At 36.5% G+C, this 18,639-nt stretch overlaps 1 protein-coding gene across 5 annotated transcripts in view; it reads left to right on the plus strand.

Moving 5' to 3' along the window:
• The window catches only part of LOC125645866 (mucin-4-like), a 78,606-nt gene extending 62,287 nt beyond the window's left edge, over window positions 1-16,319 (plus strand). For 3 of the 5 annotated variants that reach the window (XM_048871746.2, XM_048871747.2, XM_048871751.2), the window contains exons 32-68: window positions 27-230; window positions 427-681; window positions 792-990; window positions 1,518-1,684; window positions 1,784-1,945; window positions 2,030-2,149; window positions 2,244-2,372; window positions 2,638-2,760; window positions 2,858-2,974; window positions 3,084-3,335; window positions 4,063-4,194; window positions 4,310-4,435; window positions 4,543-4,680; window positions 4,776-4,907; window positions 5,004-5,255; window positions 5,362-5,601; window positions 5,722-5,850; window positions 5,972-6,094; window positions 6,198-6,452; window positions 7,769-8,029; window positions 8,303-8,425; window positions 8,547-8,666; window positions 10,002-10,124; window positions 10,224-10,346; window positions 10,478-10,600; window positions 11,477-11,599; window positions 11,870-12,130; window positions 12,258-12,380; window positions 12,501-12,527; window positions 12,680-12,786; window positions 12,875-12,936; window positions 13,021-13,202; window positions 13,406-13,505; window positions 13,616-13,632; window positions 14,160-14,307; window positions 15,484-15,632; window positions 15,800-16,319. In XM_048871746.2, coding sequence (XP_048727703.2) covers window positions 27-230; window positions 427-681; window positions 792-990; window positions 1,518-1,684; window positions 1,784-1,945; window positions 2,030-2,149; window positions 2,244-2,372; window positions 2,638-2,760; window positions 2,858-2,974; window positions 3,084-3,335; window positions 4,063-4,194; window positions 4,310-4,435; window positions 4,543-4,680; window positions 4,776-4,907; window positions 5,004-5,255; window positions 5,362-5,601; window positions 5,722-5,850; window positions 5,972-6,094; window positions 6,198-6,452; window positions 7,769-8,029; window positions 8,303-8,425; window positions 8,547-8,666; window positions 10,002-10,124; window positions 10,224-10,346; window positions 10,478-10,600; window positions 11,477-11,599; window positions 11,870-12,130; window positions 12,258-12,380; window positions 12,501-12,527; window positions 12,680-12,786; window positions 12,875-12,936; window positions 13,021-13,202; window positions 13,406-13,505; window positions 13,616-13,632; window positions 14,160-14,307; window positions 15,484-15,632; window positions 15,800-15,807 — 5,435 coding nt within the window. In that variant the 3' untranslated portion in view covers window positions 15,808-16,319. Of the gene's footprint in view, window positions 1-26; window positions 231-426; window positions 682-791; window positions 991-1,517; window positions 1,685-1,783; window positions 1,946-2,029; window positions 2,150-2,243; window positions 2,373-2,637; window positions 2,761-2,857; window positions 2,975-3,083; window positions 3,336-4,062; window positions 4,195-4,309; window positions 4,436-4,542; window positions 4,681-4,775; window positions 4,908-5,003; window positions 5,256-5,361; window positions 5,602-5,721; window positions 5,851-5,971; window positions 6,095-6,197; window positions 6,453-7,768; window positions 8,030-8,302; window positions 8,426-8,546; window positions 8,667-10,001; window positions 10,125-10,223; window positions 10,347-10,477; window positions 10,601-11,476; window positions 11,600-11,869; window positions 12,131-12,257; window positions 12,381-12,500; window positions 12,528-12,679; window positions 12,787-12,874; window positions 12,937-13,020; window positions 13,203-13,405; window positions 13,506-13,615; window positions 13,633-14,159; window positions 14,308-15,483; window positions 15,633-15,799 lie in introns of those variants that run through there. The other 2 variants (XM_048871749.2, XM_048871752.2) reach the window with 2 other exon arrangements.
• Window positions 16,320-18,639: the final 2,320 nt, after the last annotated feature.

Consider the following 18,639-nt stretch of genomic DNA (forward strand, 5'->3'; position numbering starts at 1 on the left):
TCACAATTTGTTACTTCTCTTTCAAGCTATAACAATGAAGGTGACGTTAGGAGTTCGGTTTTTGACAATTGAGGCCGTGGTGGATTCTAAATATAATGGCAGTGTTATTGGCTTGATGGGAAACTTTGACGGAAACAGTACAAATGACTTCATTCTTCCGAACGGAACTTTCCTGAAACCAGAGGACGTGAACACAGAGAGAAAAATCTACAACAATTTTGGACAGTTCTGTAAGCACTCGCTTTCGATCACATGTACCCACTGTATTATCTTTTAGCACTTCAATACCAAACAACTTATTAAGAATTTGATTTCTATATTTACGTATCCACGTAAACTTATATACTTTTTCTAAAAGACTCTTCCATGTAACTTTTTATGAACACATGCCATTGCTTTTAAAGGTTAATCTATATGAATTAACAGGGGTGGTAAACGAGACGACATCAATCTTCCATTATGGTTCAGGCCTATCACATAGGGACTATTCTCACCCTGAATTTGTTCCTTTCTTTGTTGACGAATACCCTGAAGATCAGAGGAATGCCTCGCGTGAAGCCTGCGGCGGCGACTCAGCCTCCCAAGCCTGTATTTTCGACTACCTTGCAACCGGAGATAAAGCTTTGGCTCTCTCTTCTGGAAACACAGACACCTCTAATAAACAGGACCTTGTCAATATTGGTAATGTCTCTATCTACTTACTAACGTTATAAACTAACTGTGTCAACATCGTATCTATTCATCGGATTGGATGTTTTCTGATATTTTGGTATTGTTTCTTTCTATGATAGAAAATCAGCCACCATTTATTGACGGTGAAGAGGTTATTCATGCGGAAGTAAATAAAACGGTCCAAATACAATTCAATGCTTCTGATGACAAGGGTTATACATACCAGGTTCTGAACCAGCCACCTACAGGGTTTTCCTTTGACAATATCACCGGGGTAGCTACCTGGACGCCAAATGATTCGAACAACGCACAGATTAGGTATCAAGCACCGTTCTTGCTCAAAATCCAACAAAACATCATGAAAATTGAATGAATTAGGATTCGGAGACAATATTTTAATACACTATTAATACCAATAATAAAGCCAATATTTTTAAAACTCAGGGGGTATTCTATGCAAAACAGAAACTGTAACAGATTACGGTCAGACTTAGTCATTGTATAACTATACATATATATACACATTATATATACATTATTTATACATACACGACTGGCAGTCCCATTTCTACAATGGAATATAAAAGAAAATCCCTCAAAATCTCAAAAAAGGATAAACACACAACGTGTGTGATCAATATGGAAGAACTCTCATAAATTATAAATTACGGTAAGGTTTGTTCACGTCGTGTGATTCATGAGACAAGGGTAGGCCCACAGTAGTGGTTCAGGTTTTGCATGAGAATAGACGGATATGAGACCTATTGTAAAAAGATATTTTTCTCAAGAGACACAAGGGGCAGTGCGTAAAGCTGATATGGAACAATTGTTCTTTCTTATTTAAGTATAACAGTCGTTGACACTGATGGAGTTTCCGCCCCAGCAATGGATATTATATTAGTCGTGTGCAGCGCGTGCAGCCATCGGGGTTATTGTGATTACAACAGAACAGTTCAATCGACAAATAGTACGTTCAGACTGGCTACCTGTGTTTGTTACCATGGATACACAGGTAAGGAAAATCGGTGTATCATCTTTAACTTTATTTCAACAAGTGCGCTACACCAACATAATGTTTGGATTGCTCATTCACCACTTTGTCTGTTTATAGGTGATAATTGTGAACTTGACGCAGACGCATGCGCGGATAGTCCCTGTCCTCTGGGGCGTAACTGCACGGACCTGCCTGCAGAGGAGGAGCTGAGGATTGGTAGAGGTTATAACTGTACGGATTGCCCACGAGGATATCAGGATATTGACAACAAATGTCAAGGTACTCCTTATAAAACGATCCATCAAGTTATAATTTCGTCAATGCATTAATGCATAGTGAAAACTACGGGTTTTTATTTTTTAGACATCAATGAGTGTAACACCACCTCGACTAACCAATGTGATCAAGTGTGCGAAAATACAGAGGGAGGTTTTGAATGTCATTGTTTCAATGGGTACCGCATGAGCGAGGGTTCCTGTCGAGGTATAGAAACTCTTATACTGTCTATCAAGTGTTTCAATAAATTCTATAAACATTAGATAAGTCTTTAATCAAGTGACTTGCATTTTACTTTCAGATATTGATGAGTGCTCTGAAGGAACATCGACGTGTGAACAGAATTGTCGCAATACAGATGGTTCATATGTGTGTTCCTGTGTTACAGGATTTGAACTTAAGAAAGACAACAGCTCGTGTCTGCAAATAGGTGAACTCAAGTTGTAGACACATCATTCAGCACAACGATGTTACATAAGATTGTAGACACATCATTCATGATACAAGGACCCATGTCAATCGTTCTCTTAATTTTGATTGAAAATACCGCAACATTGTTACATAAGATTATAAATATTTCGCTCATCTTGATATTATCACATAAGATTGCTGTTCATCACGTTAATATACATTTTCAAATATAAATTGCTGAAATCTACTGATGAATATTCGTTAAAATATAAGTTTAATTTTAGAAACTGATGTCTGTAAACTTGTGGGACTCTCCTGTCAGTATGCCTGCGATAACTCATCCGGCATCTTCAAATGTATATGTCCAGCTGGATATGAACTCGCTGCGAATAACAGGAATTGTACAAGTATGTAAAGTTATTGAAACCTAGAATTTTTAGGCAAAACGTCCATTTCCCAAATTAAACCAACATTCACATAATGTTTTGTTCATTTGCTTGTCAGATATCAACGAGTGTGACCGCAACATCTGCTCACAACATTGTACGGACACTAACGGATCATACAATTGTGCCTGCTATATCGGATACAGACTTAACTCAGACCACACTACGTGCTCCGGTACTGCGATGGAATCTTATCATCAATATAGCTCTTGCATATTTGGTTTTCAAAATGTGTTTAATGACATTGAAATGTACCACATTAACAGACTGACTTATTTCTTTAGAATGCGATGCGCCATACTACGGACAGGGATGTAGTTATATGTGTGAGTGTGGCGCCGGAATGGACCGGTGTGATCCAGTCAAAGGTTGCGTCTGTTTACCTGGATGGACCGGATCAGATTGTAGTCAGGATGTGAATGAGTGCAGCGTTAACCAATCGATATGTGGGACAGATAAACTATGTCACAATCTACAGGGTGGTTATAGGTGTGACTGTCGACAAGGTTACAGAAAGGAGGCGGGAAAATGTGTTGGTATGTTCATGTTTCTACATAATTCACAATACCTAAGATTGAATTTTATATGCATATACTCAATATATAATATCAAGTATATAACAATGACATTATTATTTTTAAGGAAGACAGGTTTCTTTTTATTTTGCTGTTTTCCAGTAATTGTACCAATATGTAATCAATTTCTTGGTCAATGCGATGCTCTAGCTACTAGAGAAATACAATATTCTCCAAAACTTAAGTCCGTATCAATTTGAAACCAATTTATTTCGCCTAGGTGTTGAATAATCAAACGTCATAATCACCCGTAAGCACGTTCCGGTGAATATAACGTTTTATTTCTTAAAACGTGTCGTGTGTCAGTCAATCTGAATACACGGAAATAAGATATGGAGAGAGAGAGAGAGAGAGAGAGAGAGAGAGAGAGAGAGAGGGGGGGGATGGTATTAGATTGCAGATTCAGAAAGGAAAGTATCACATGACAAATCAGTTTCACTTTGGCTATTGTGTAAAAATTATATATATTTCTTTTCAAGCCCACAACTTTCGTCACAGGTTTCATATGTTTGTTGCTTATACCTTCAATAGATTTGTTTCATACACATATTTAAAGAAGATATCAACTCACTTAAAAAGCGTACTACATTTAAATGCATATTGTGCATATGTATTGGTTTATATTTCCCTAGACATTGGTTAATATTACAAAATTAAATGATATATAATTGATATTCATTAATTATAGATGTGGATGAATGTGCAAATGCTGGATCACACAACTGTTCCACTGCAACATCCACGTGCAAAAACAAAGATGGTGGATTCAGCTGTGAATGCAAGACCGGATACATTCAGAAGAATCTCTACGAGTGTCAAGGTCAGTTTAGAAACCTACATCTAATCAATGAATGGGTAAATGGGATCTATGAAACCTCGACACTTAGTTTTCTGTGACTATTACGCTTGATGATTTGAATTTACATTTATTGTAGATATTGATGAATGTGGAGCTAATATTGACGGCTGTTCCCAGATATGTAGCAATGTAAATGGTAGTTATGATTGTGATTGTCACTTTGGATTCTCCCTCAATGACGACAGGAAAACATGCTCAAAAGGTAAACATATGTATATTTACTGTATATTTACACATGTCTTAACACATCAAACACCTCTTTCAATAGATCAAATATTTACGTCTTCAAATGTTTTTAATCTCATACAGTACAAGACACATGCCTTCTCTTCCCTGGATTGAACTGCAGTTATGGGTGCAAGCAGGCTCAACAAAACCAAACGATCGGATTATGTTTCTGTCCAGAGGGTTACATTCTCAACGAGCAGGACAAGTCATCGTGCATAGGTCTGGTTAATGTCATCATATTGTAACACGATGTTTGCATCAAATTGTTTGGACATGATTTCTTTTATTTCTTCATGTGTTTTTGTTATTTATAGATTTGAACGAGTGTGCAAATATGTCTTTGAATAAATGTTCGCAGAAAGACACGTGTGTTAATACACCAGGGTCGTTTAATTGTTCTTGTCCAGAGGGTACCTACTTAGAAAACGATGGAAGAACATGTAGAGGTATGATAAAAGCATTGCATCAATCCAGTGTTTGAATTGTGAGGTAACGCCTGAAATTTGCATTTACTAATTAGTTATTATATTAACATTTTCAAGTATGTGACGGTTTCTCATATGGTATGGATTGCCAGACTCCTTGTGAATGTGGTGTGGGTGCATCACATTGCGATCCCGTCCGAGGGTGTCTGTGCAAATCTGGATGGATCGGCACCAAATGCGACGCAGACATTGATGAGTGCATGGCCGGAAATCCTTGCAATGGCACCCATCAAGTATGTCGCAACACGCCAGGATCCTACGTATGTGTCTGTCAGAATGGTTACGTAGAGGCCTCAGGGACTTGTAATGGTAATCGTTGTTTTGTTTTGGGACAAATTAATGTATTGTTTACACCATGTGATATACATTATACAGTAGATGAGGTGCATTGCTTTGATTGCCAGAATCATTGTAGATGTCGATGAATGTGTTGATCGTCCCTGTTCTCAGCTGTGTATGAATACTCCCGGAAGCTTCTTCTGCAATTGTTACTCAGGATTTCATTCTGTTAATGGTAATCTTTGTGGCGACATCGATGAATGTAGCCTACCGGTCCAACCTTGTGACCAAGTATGCACCAATACTATAGGCAGTTACAAGTGCAGCTGTCACGCAGGATACCTACTGAATACAACCAACAGGAAGGATTGCTACGGTATATATCGAGTAGCATGCTACGGTATATATCGAGTAGCATCTTCAATTACATTTGACTATGGTGAATATGCCTTGTAAAGGTGAATCATGAATAATTATTTCATTTACCATTTTCTAGCAAAGACCGAGTGTTCAAACGGTACTGTAACCTGTGCCCAGAAATGTGGAGTCCACGCTGATGGGTCAGAATACTGCTTCTGTGACAATGGCTATTTCATAGATACTACAGACAATAGAACATGTCTCAGTATGTACTTAAAATATAGCGGGGTGGGTTTTTTTTTCACTTTAAGATACTATTACAAATTGTCGTTGAGACACGTGTTCATTTTGCTGCACTAACATGTTATATGATTTCGTTTTGCCAGATCGAGATGATTGTTCCCCTAACCCTTGCAGCCAGACGTGTGTTGAGAAAGCACCGGGTCAAGGTTATTCATGTCTCTGTGAAAACGGAAAAATGTTGGATGACGATCAAAGAACATGCATAGGTATGTGAATGATTGAAAATCACTGAAACATCTTTTATGTAAACAAATCATTTTTACACACATAAGCTGTTGTTATCGTCATATATTCGCTGTTATCATTTAGAGTGTTCAAACTGGAGGTTTGGTCCGAATTGCTCCAGCCAATGTACTTGCAACAACGAGAACTCCCTGTCTTGTGACCCCGTTTCTGGTGAATGCACCTGCAAGCCCGGATGGTCTGGGACAAATTGTGAGAGTGATATCGATGAATGTAGACAGTCCAGTACATGTCCTGTCTCATCCACATGTGTAAATTCCTTAGGTTCATACACATGTGTATGTGACAATGGCTCAGTAATGGCGGGTGGAACGTGTGTGGGTAAGTATAGAATATAAATGATGAAATATATTTATCCCCACACAACGAGAGGTAATATGTGTTTATCCGGCAATCTGTCAGTCAGTCCGTCAGTTGGTCAGTCAGTCAGACCTGTTTTATTGTCAGAGACTCCTCTGAAACCGCTCAGCAGAATGTCATGAACATTTGTAGTTAATGAGGATATACTCTATAAATGCACATAGGCATATGGAAGTTCTATACGATTTATTTTCTTGGAATTATTTCCACTGGAGCAGTTTGTCAGCGCAACTACTCTGAAGACGTTGAACAGAATTTCATGTAACTTTATATTTGATAGGGACATGTTGTGTAAATGTGCATATTCACAAGAAACTCTGACTTTATTTTCTAATTGAAGTTGTAACCCTTTTGAATATTGAGGTTTGGCCAAAATACACTATCTCTACTCCTTTGAAACCGCTGATCAGAATTTCGTGTAACTTTGTATTCAATATGGATATAACGTATGCATATTTACATCACATTTGTTCTGGGAGTTATACCCCTTTTGAACATAGAAGTTTGACCAAAATATACTGTTTGCTGCAACTTGTGCGAAACTGATTTTTGAGGCCATCTATAACGATAATGTGTTGGTTTTTTTTTTAATATTTTACATTTCTAAAAGAAATTTTGCATATGACGTCAATAGCGCCATCTAGTGACATACATGAAATAGTAGTCTTACACAGAGGCATTAGAATTTGTTGTTTTTTATGCAGATTTATGTCATTAATTGTGTGTAGCATTGTCATTCATTATGTGTAGTATAGTCATTCATCATGTGTACTGTTGTCATTTATTTACCTGATCGAGATATAGGACTCATGGCGGGTTTGACCTGTCGACAGGGAATGCGTACTCCTCCTAGACACCTGGTCGCACTCTGGTATATCTAGGGATCTGTCTTCGCCCAACATTAAATTTTTTTAATCCTTAAAAGAGTTATGAGATTGATCCCAGTTCGATATCTCCACCTTTTCATTATGAGTAGTATTGTCATACATTGTGTCGCATTGTCATTCATTGTGTGCAGCATTGTCATTCACTGTATGTAGTATTGTCATTCATTGTGCGTAGCATTGTCATTCATTGTGTGCAGCATTGTCATTCATTGTGTGTAGCACTGTCATTCATTATGTGTAGCATTGTAATTCATTGTGGAGGCATGGGATATGTGTGCTTGCTCACTTCTTTTACTGTGGAAATGTAGATATGCTTCCAAAATTCTGTATCTCTTAAAGACAATACATGGTATTTATACGGGAAATTAATGAATATGATCATGTGCTTAGAATGTTCCGGACACCGTTACGGACTAAACTGTGGGTTACAGTGTCAATGTAATGAAGAAAACACTATGGCATGCGATAAAAGAAACGGCACCTGCAACTGTAGAGGAGGGTGGACAGGGCTCAATTGTTCAGTGGATGTACACGAGTGTTCTCTTACTCCCAGTATTTGTGGTGCAAACGCCAAATGCACAGAGGAAATTGGTTCTTTCAGTTGCCAGTGTGATCCGGGCTTTCAGAAAACGTCATCAAATACATGTTCAAGTATGTACAAATAACTATTTCAGTTGGTATGAAGAATATAGTAATTGATACACGTATGAACAGTCTGGAGTTGAATTTCTTTCACTATTTGTCGCAATGCATAAGTCACTCCGTTGAAAGTCAGGATTCGTTCTGTAAAGTGCCACCATAAAAAGACTTATTTCTGAACGGAGGCTATATGTAACATTGAATATTACACTTTGTGCATTTCTATCAGTATGTAGACGTAAAAAAGATATTAAGTCTTATGCATCTGTTTTTTGTCCAAAATAGATATAGATGAATGTGTGACAGGAAGTCATTCCTGTCACGTGAACTCCCGCTGTATGGACACTAGTGGTGGCTATATCTGTACATGTGACCCTGGTTTCTCGGGAGATGGACACACTTGTTCAGGTAAAATTACCCCATGAACCGTGCATGCAATTCTTCTTAAAATGGTTTCATGAATTATCATTTGCATAGAGTAGATTTATAGATATGCAATTCACGCTATGTTTGCTACATACTTTATCAGATGTAAATGAATGTTCATCACCAAGTGTGTGTGACCCAAATTCAAAGTGCAACAATACATGGGGAAGCTATGTTTGTACTTGTGATCCTGGTTTCATTGGAGATGGCAAAAATTGTTCAGGTGAGTATGCCATAAAGACCAGGCCTGGAGGTTATTAAACTTTTTGAGCACGTTTTCATACTCATACTCCGTGTTCTACATCGTACTCACACTCAAAAGTCAAGGTTATAAAAGTTTTATAACATCATTCTCACACTCAAATAGAGTACATGCTCAAAGTTTTTGGAGTATTTTTCGAAGCTTGCCCAGAGTTGTACTCAAAACAAACATGACTGAGTTTGAGTATGTATGAGTATGGTAAAAGTTTTATAACCACGTGTAGCAAAGGCTTCATTTGAAACGTCAATGCTAAATACTGCCAGCATTGAATGGTGTCTGTTTAATTCCAAGAATAGCTTTGTTCTTAATAAAGCTAACCAATGAACATAAATTTACATAATGAGGTTTTAGTGTAGTGCATAAAGACGTTAGCACCTGAGCTTTTGGGTACAACTGTGCAGGATGTTACACCTATGTATTTACTGGTTCAATGCTGATGCCAATGATGCAAACATATTACACATTTATTACTGAACCCTATCCAGTTGAAAATTTTTGTGTCCATTCAAATTTTGAAAGGGATTGGCAGTGATTATATTTTGTGGCAGAAGGATTGATTAATCAAAAAGTTCTAATCTGCGTGATATAACAGTTTCTGTTTCATCCAATATATCTTCTAATTTTATAATCATATACGTGTATTTTAGTTTTATAGTTTATAATACAAGTATTTGAGACTTTGAACTAGTTCAAATATTGTAATGTATTGATTTGGTTGATACATTTTTTCCAAACAGAACACCGATTATCAAAAAAAAGTTTAGATTAATTTACTTTGAAATTTTAGAAATTATCATTACGCCTAATATGTCCTTTTAAACTCTCAAATTTGATGTCATGAATTTTTTCGTATATCAAGTGCAAAAAGGTAATTATTTCCATTACTAGTCTCAAACTTTTTTTTATATTTAGTGTTGGAAGACATGATTATGTACGTAGTTCATGTAATGATTGAATTTTGTTGCTTATGTTGACACCAAAATACAAATCAAGATTAATTGAATAAATTTTTAGTGCAAGAAGGTCATGTTTAGAACACTGTAACTCAATAACAAGCATTGCGACCCAGTGCTTCTTTTTAATTCCCTAATTCTCCTTCAATGTACAAATCAAAAATACACTTCCCAAGAAATTGACATTTCCCCAGATCTCAGGTGCGAACCTCTTTAATGACACAATAAGACAAATATCTACCACGAGGACATCTGGATTTGTGCTCGCACTCTAATAAATGTACTATCAATAACATTGCCTGACAATCGATATTATTTTAATGACTTTGTCATTTTAACTTAGATGTTGATGAGTGTTTAAACGAACCCCCGGGATGTCACCCTGATGCTCTGTGTAATAACACGGCGGGGAGCTTCTCCTGTCAATGTAAGAGCGGTTACGAAGGTGACGGGAAAATGTGCAAAGGTAAGAAAGCTTAGTGTTCACCTCAAACTCAATCTTTATTAGGAACATGTCATCTGCAGATAAAAGTATTCTATATCTTAATTGTTATATTTTCTTTAGATATTGATGAATGCTTGCGCAACCTGTCTTCTTGTGATACGCATGCGCTTTGTACAAATACAAACGGCAGTCACACCTGTGCATGTAAATCGGGTTTCTATGGAGATGGACAAACCTGTCTAGGTATGAATATTGTATGATTACTTCGTGAAGTACTATGATGGGACCATACATATGTGTAATTTGAATCCTATTCACGTCTGTGTGTCATGTGTTAAACTATGGGTTTGTGTTTTATTTGGAACTCCCAACAGAAAAAGATGAATGTGCAGAAAACATACACAGCTGCCATGTCAATGCCTCTTGCATCAACACGTTCGGTAACTACTTCTGCGAGTGCAATCCCGGTTTCTTTGGCAGTGGCAGGAATTGTACAGGTGAAATACAATCACTTTTTTGTATGCAGATGTATATAGATGAGTTACAGAACGATTTTGAGTTTTGTTCCGGTTCATTGATGTTTGATGGAGTTTTGCCTCTTTAACGTAGACAAAATACAGTTAAGGCCAGTTTTCCAGACTTTTTTGAAAACGCCTTGAGATATTACACTGGTTTTTTTACAATCACTTTTTGGATGCAGATGTATATTGATGAGTTACAGAACGATTTTGAGCTTTGTTCCAGTTCGTTGATGTTTGATGGAGTGGTAATATAATTATATCACGGATTGTTGTTAAGTTCTTCATTGTACTGACCGCCGCGGTGGTCTAGAGGTAGAGCGTTCGCCCCGCATGCGGAAGGTCGGGGTTCGAACTGTGACAGTTTCATAGCCAAACACTCGGCATCAGGTGTGAATGTCACGGGTCTTCGGAGATTACCTTAAAAACGGATGTCCCGTGTCAAAGTAGGTGTGGCACGCTAAAGAATCCTTGTGCTTATTGGCCCTAAGCACCGGGCATAGGCCTAAATTTGAAGCCCTTCACTGGTCTTGGTGACGTTTCCATATGATATGAGTGCAAAATTCTCGAGAGGGACGTTAAACAAGATACAATCAATCAATCATTGTACTGAATGCATGTAACATACAATCTGAATACCACATTCATTGCTATACTTCGTTGGATCTCCTACATTTGAATTTACTGGGGGCATTCATGTCGTGCCGACAAATCTAGTTTTACAATTATTAACTCATATGCTGAAGAATATCCTTTGTGTCCTTTGTTTTTGTATCATTTATGGATATCTTCTGTTTTTATATCATTAACTCAGATATTTATGAATGTCTTCTGTTTTTATATCGTTTAAATCAGATGTTGATGAATGTTTGGATGGTAGTAATGACTGTCATCTAAATGCTACTTGTCACAACACCGTCGGTAACTTTTCCTGCATGTGTGACATTGGATTTCATGGCAATGGCGTCAATTGTTACAGTGAGTATCAAAGAATGTTCAGTCCTGATGTTAAATAAATCTCTATTTAATGTGACTGGTTCGGTTTAAGTCAACACTCAAATACAATAAAACACGCTTATAACGATCATACTTACATGTATAACGAATCCACGCTTATTGCGAACCAATAAGTGGAAAATAGATAAATTTATAAAGGATATAATTAAGTCTGGGTAAAGCAAACTGTTTTTGGCTATCCCTGTAGGTTCATTATAACCGTGGTTTACTGTATATGTTCTGCTATTACAGAATGTCCCAATATGACGTTTGGTGTTGACTGCCAGAACCAGTGCACATGTAACACCAGCAATACCAGGTCATGTGACAAAGTAACAGGAGCGTGTGCATGTAAAATTGGATGGAATGGAGACACCTGTAGCGAGGATATCCCAGAATGCACAGAGAAGCCGGATACATGTGGATTGAACGCAATCTGTTCAGAACTACCCGGAAGCTACAGCTGCTCTTGCATGACGGGATACCAAATGACGACAAATAATGACTGTCAAAGTAAACTGATTTTCTTTTCTAGCATTTACATTATAGTATGTGTTTCCTATCTTGCTCTAAAGAGTTACAAATAGATAAGTCAGATAACAGAAGATGATATAAAACATGCCCATCTATTTTATTCAAGATGTTGATGAATGCAACACCCAGCAACACAATTGCCACCCCAATGCACATTGCAATGACACTGTTGGTCATTTCCTATGCGCTTGTAAATCTGGATTTAGCGGAAACGGAACGTCTTGCACAGGTAAGCCATAATTTGTATAACAGGATTATAAAAACAGTATTCTCCAGAACGTTTAAATGCATGCAGATCCTCTACCCAGTTAGTTGTAATATAATTATTTCCATTTCATTTTCGTTTCAGCCATACCCCTGAAGCCAAGTATTTCCGGTAACATTAACGTATTTGAATAGTATACTTGTTACTTTGTATTGGAAAGGTGGAAGCTTTGTAACTGATTTTTAATATGGAATATGCATTACACATTGAACAATGTATCTTTCAAAAATGGAAAACAAACATCAGATCTTAAATATTTCCAGATACCACAGACGACAAATACAGAATCAAAATAAGATTCGACATGAACACTAATCAAACCACCCTAGACGTGCACTATATGAACACAGTCCAAAGGATGACAACTGCAGTGAGTTATCGAGTTTAAGTTAGATGTTAAATAATCACGTGATCTGGATAAAAATACGACACCAACTGTTGTGTTTCTTATTTTATAGCTAGCTTCGTTTTATCAAGCAACGATACCAGGATTTCAGAGAGTCGTTATTTTACACATAAGGTATTTTGTTTTCTTTTACACAGTCCAGTTTGTTATTTTGGATGTATATTCCTCCATTCTTTGACGGTTATTATTTCACTGCAGAATTGGAAGTCTGATTGTTGATCATCAGTTAGTGACTTCAAAATCCCATTCCGACCAGCAAAAGACTGACATCACTAAGGCCCTACAGCGACTAGCCAGTGGGACCGTTAATATTGTATACGATGGCAGGGAACAGCGAACAATGTCTGTAGAACTACAGAATTCGGAATCCAGCAATTTTGGTAGGTTCGGTTTGTCATCCTTTCTATAATAGAATTACAGATCTTATTTTAAATCAAAGATACAAGTTACCCAATATCCATCTCTAAAGTATTGTATGATAACGATAGAGGTCGATAAGTTCTGACAAGTTAAAGAGAGGCGCTTGTGTCTTCCAAATGTTTTTGAATTTAGTAACTTGTAAACCTGACATTTCATTTCATAGTGAACATTAGCTCCACAAGTCTCTGCACAATTTACCAAGCCCTACAACCATGCCAAGAAGGTCAAAAATGTTCAGAAACAAATGGAAACATTGCCTGCAGGTATGTCAACTTTATAAACATATTTCTATTATCAAAAGTATTAAACAGAAGCTTCATGCATGAAAATAAGATGAAAAGAAATAATACTTAATTCATTTTGTTTCTTGCAGCCCATTGACGACATCAGGTAAGAGATCCGTGTATTTATTACTACTTTCATCAAAAGATTTACCGCAAATATTTATGATATATTTTTATATTATTCTATAAAGACCGTTCCGATGTTGCTTCGGTCCGTCGGGTATACCTTCTGGTTATTTTGATTCCTCTTATGTATCACGAGGTAGCATACATTGACATGATTGATTTCCACATCATTTGATTTTCTCGTATATGTTAAGTTAGCATGTGTATAATATCGCATTGATGCAAAGTACATTTGTAGGTTTAAAGCTAGGTTTCTCTCCCTCTCTCTCTCTTTCTCTCTCTCTCTCTCTCTTTTATACATATTTCGTTTATGTAAACCTTTGTTTATATGCTGAGAAAGGGACAAGTCGAAAATTTTACTTTCTTCATCTGTTCGTATATATGCACACATACATATTATATTTATATATTAATAAGAATATTTGAATAATGGTTTAAGGATATCCAGTTTAATCTGGTACATTCACTAGGACTTGTTAATGTGCCTAATGATTTGAATATTTTCAGATAATTACATGGTGATAGTTGGACTTGGAGTGGGAATTCCATTCGGAATAATCACTATCCTGGGACTCTCCATAGTCTATTTTTACCTCAAGAAAAGACGCGGTCAAAGAGAGCCTAAACCGGACTACGATAGCAGATCTGTCATCAGGTTTTAATACTTATCATTTCCATTAGTGGAACTCTTCAAATTAAAGGCGCGTAAAGTCGTGCCACCGGGACAACATACGTAAACATTACTTAGGCATACGTAATATAAATTATGTTATTGAATACATATTATAACCGACTGCAAACCACAACACTGATTAAAATTCTAAAGGCAAATTTAGGAATTGATTATTCTTACAAGAAAACAGACGAACTTATTAAACTATATGAAGGAGTGCAGGTATTAATCTGCCAAATCTGACCGATATAAAGTATCAATCGCAAGAAGAACTGTGAAGGGAAAAACCAAAACGCACATCCGACACAATAACTTTTCTTGTAATTAATGCGATTCATGTGTTATTAAAATTATTCTTTCAGATTATGAAGACATTCTATTTTATACAATTTGGACAGTTTCATATATGTCATGGACTTTGTAATTGTTAATGACCCCCCCCCCCCTCGCTCTCTCTCATTTTCAAATATTTTAGAGTAAGTTATATACTTGCCAAACTGCATTTTTAAAGACGTTTATAACACTAATTAACACAACAAATGCGTTTCTAAACTGCATCTAAGCTATTTTGAAAATTGCAAAATATTGATTAACTTAGGACAGAGAACATCCATCGTTGTTTGGAATTTTTATAATAGGTGTAGTGGAGTTTTAAAAAATTAAAAAAACATGTAACATCCTTGATAAACTAGTGTTAGTATATTTTTAAAATACAGTTTGACCAATGGCTATTTTATTTAAAAGTACACCATGTACTTTAACTTAAAAAAAAAGTGGGAGGGGGCGGGTCCATGAACATTTCGTTTATGTCCCAGTAATCTCGCACTTGCTCGCGAGACTTGTGCATTCTCTTACCAATGACGCACAAGAGTCATCAAAGCGCGATAACTCTAATGTGATGGTAATGAGAAGTATTATGAACTAATCTGATAAACCCATCAGTCTAACGTCTTCCTCTCCCTTGATTTTTCTTTTTTCTATGGGGATAGGTGTCAAGAAAATCACAATTGATGGTGACATGAACTGATAATGAAATATTTTTATAGCATTTATCAAACATGTATTGTATAAGACAATTAATCAAAATTATCTTTTAAACATAACATCGGCCCCCAATTGATTCAAAACTATTCAGTGTAAATCTACGTTATTTTGCAGTGGTAACAGTGATGACTCGTTGATACATTCCTCCGTTAAGGGTATAACAAAACGTCTGGATACAACAGGAAAACGCGGACCATTCAGTCTGCACGACGAGTCCCCCAGCAGCAGGGAGACACGAACTTCCTCCAGTCGTTTCCACAGAGGTTGTAAATTAATTAATTCGCAATGTATTTCAGAATCAAGTGTATACTGACAATGGTAGCTAGGATGCAAATGTATTACTTTCGCAATATTTGAATTAATAGATCTTTCTCCCCAGATGGAGCAAAGTATCAATAATCGAAAACAATATTTGTATATTCAATTTCAGATTTCTGAAGGAAAACAGCAGCAATTGTTTCCCCTTCCAGATGTTGATGTAATACGCAAGAGGACTTGTAATAGATATAATAGTTTAGTGAATCATTATTTATCCTTTTGATCGTTATTCCTAAATATCTCTCAAATATGAATACACAAACAACCCAGTCATTTTTTTCAGGATTATCTAATTATTTTACTATTAAATACGAATAAAATTGTATGAATACAGTTATTGTTAACAAGTTATTGATATATTTCATAAGTTCAGTCTTTTGATATGTTTCATAGGAACCGCATTTGACCTTTTGTAAATATTTGTTAAACGTTGTGACATTTCATTACCAAGTCGAAGAATACAAAAACAGTATAACAGTAGAGAAATTCAATTGTAACGATGTACTGCAGTCCGAAGAAATCATCCTCTGTTTCCTGATACATATGTACCTCCTCGACGTTTTATTCTTAGATTTGTTTTCCCTTTGTTGTGAAATTTAGTATGTTTATTTCATTAAAAACATGATTCAAAATGTGCTTTTCCTGTCATTTATTTTATAGATGTATGTATTTAGATTACACATGATCCCACCTCTGGTATGTCCATGGGTCCGTGTTTTCCCAACTCTTTATTTTTCATTCATTATAGAAGTTATGAGATTAATCAATGTTCATTGTTTTCCTCTTTCACAAGTGTTACATTGCATTGAAACAAAACCTCAAAAATATTTTATTTACTGCTACTCAGAGATCCTCGTGAATTTTATTTGGAGTTCTCCATCAAGTTACCTGTTAGATAATTCAAGAAATATCTTCCTTGTGTTCATTTGCGACTCTTGAAGGATTTATAGGTTGAATTTGCAAATGCTAATACTGACCTTCACTAAGTCATGTACATTTATTTAATATGTTAAATCTATAACTTATGAGTATTGGGATATTGTTAATCATCACGTATTTATCCCTTTATCCGGTGGATATATGGTTCACGGCGGGTGTGACCGGTCGACAGGGGATGCTTACCCCTCCTGGGCACCTGATCCCACTTCTGGTGTGTTCAGGGTTCTGTGCTTGCTCAACTCTCTATTTTGCATTAATTATAGGAGTTATGAGATTGATCACTGTTCGTTATCTTCCTCTTTCATACGATATTGTGTAAATATTCCACACTTTCTGTGTCTACGCCACGTGGCAAAATTCAAATCCTCGTGTATAGGAAATGGGTCAGGGTGGCGGAATTCCCAATAATTCGATTGTATAGCAAAGGTGTCAAATCTTCAAAATTTTAAAATAATGATTTTATATATGAAGTTAAGATCGAGGGAGCAGACCTGTCATTTCCATTTTCTAGCCTAGATATCGTCTTGAAAAATTGAAACAACATGCAGCGTTGCAGACGATACCTACTCGGTTTGTTTTGTATCGATCGTGATATTGACAATTCCTCGATCAACAAAACAAACATACGTTGCCAAAAAACAAGAGGCTCATGGGTCACATCGCTCACCTGAGTCACCTTGACTCGTATTTAAAGATTTTTTTCTATATATTTACAGGGGCCATGGTTTTTGCAAGACTGAATATGCGCTATATGTCATGAAGCTTTCATGTAAATGTAAACTTTTCTGGCCAGTGATTTTTCAGAAGAAGATTTTTAATGATTTTCACTATATATTTGTATGTAAAATTTAGATTTCCTACTGTGGGGGCCACTGTGGACCATGCTTTTTACAAACCTCAATCTGCATTATGTCAGGATGGTTTTGTGCAAATGTAAACTTCTTTGGCCCATGGTTCTTAAGGAGAAAAATTTTAAAGATTTTTTTTTTTATTGATTAGTTACGTAAAACTTTGATCCCCTATTGTGGCTCCATCCTAACCCCATGGGTCATGACTTTTAACAAACCTGAATCCGCACTATTTCAGGAAGCTTTCAAGTAAATCGCAGCTTTTCTGGCTCAGTGGTTGTTGAGAAAAAGATTTTCCCCCTATATATTTGTATGTAAAAGTTTGATCCCCAATTATCACCTCATGTTATTCGCGGGGGTCATGATTGTAACAATCTTGAATCTGCACTATGTCAGAAAGCTTTCATGTAAATTTCCACTTTCCTGACCCATTAGTTTTTTAGAAGATTTTCCCTATATAATTGTATGTAAAACTTTGATACCCTATTGTTGCCCCATCCTACCCCCGGGGGTCATGCTTTTAACAAACTTAAATCTGCACTATGTCAGAAAGCTTTCATGAAAACTTCAGCTCTTCTGGCCCAGTGGTTCTTGAGAAGAAGATTTTTAAACGACCCCATCGTATTTTTGCATTTTAGCCATTATCTCCCATTTGAAGGGGGCATGGGCCTTCATTTGAACAAACTTGAAAGCCTTTCACCTAAAGATGCTTTTGATTAAGTTTGCTTATAATTGACCCAGTGGTTCTGGAGAAGAAGTCGAGAATGTAAAAAGTTTACAGACGGACAGACAGACAGACGATCAGAAAAGCTCACTTGAGCTTTCAACTCAGGTGAGCTAAAAACCAACAACCAAAAAGAACAATAATATAGGGTTATTGAACTTATATTGGTGAATATTGGCACGAGTTGGCTGTAAAGATGCACGAGCTTGCGAGTGCATTTGACAGCCAACGAGTGCCAATATTCAACTATATAAGTTCAATAACCCTTTTATTATATAGCTAAAGTATTTAGTTGTTAAATTATATCCCTTTTTCACTCAAAATACTCCAAAATAGACGAGAATTCATCAATATTGGCATCTAAGGTGAAGGTGTGCAATATCGGCATGCATTTCTTAACTTTCAATATTTAACCCGTCATTAATGCATGAAGCAAACTGA

Source organism: Ostrea edulis, chromosome 6 (assembly GCF_947568905.1).
Source record: "Ostrea edulis chromosome 6, xbOstEdul1.1, whole genome shotgun sequence".
In the NCBI taxonomy this organism is placed as follows: domain Eukaryota; kingdom Metazoa; phylum Mollusca; class Bivalvia; order Ostreida; family Ostreidae; genus Ostrea; species Ostrea edulis.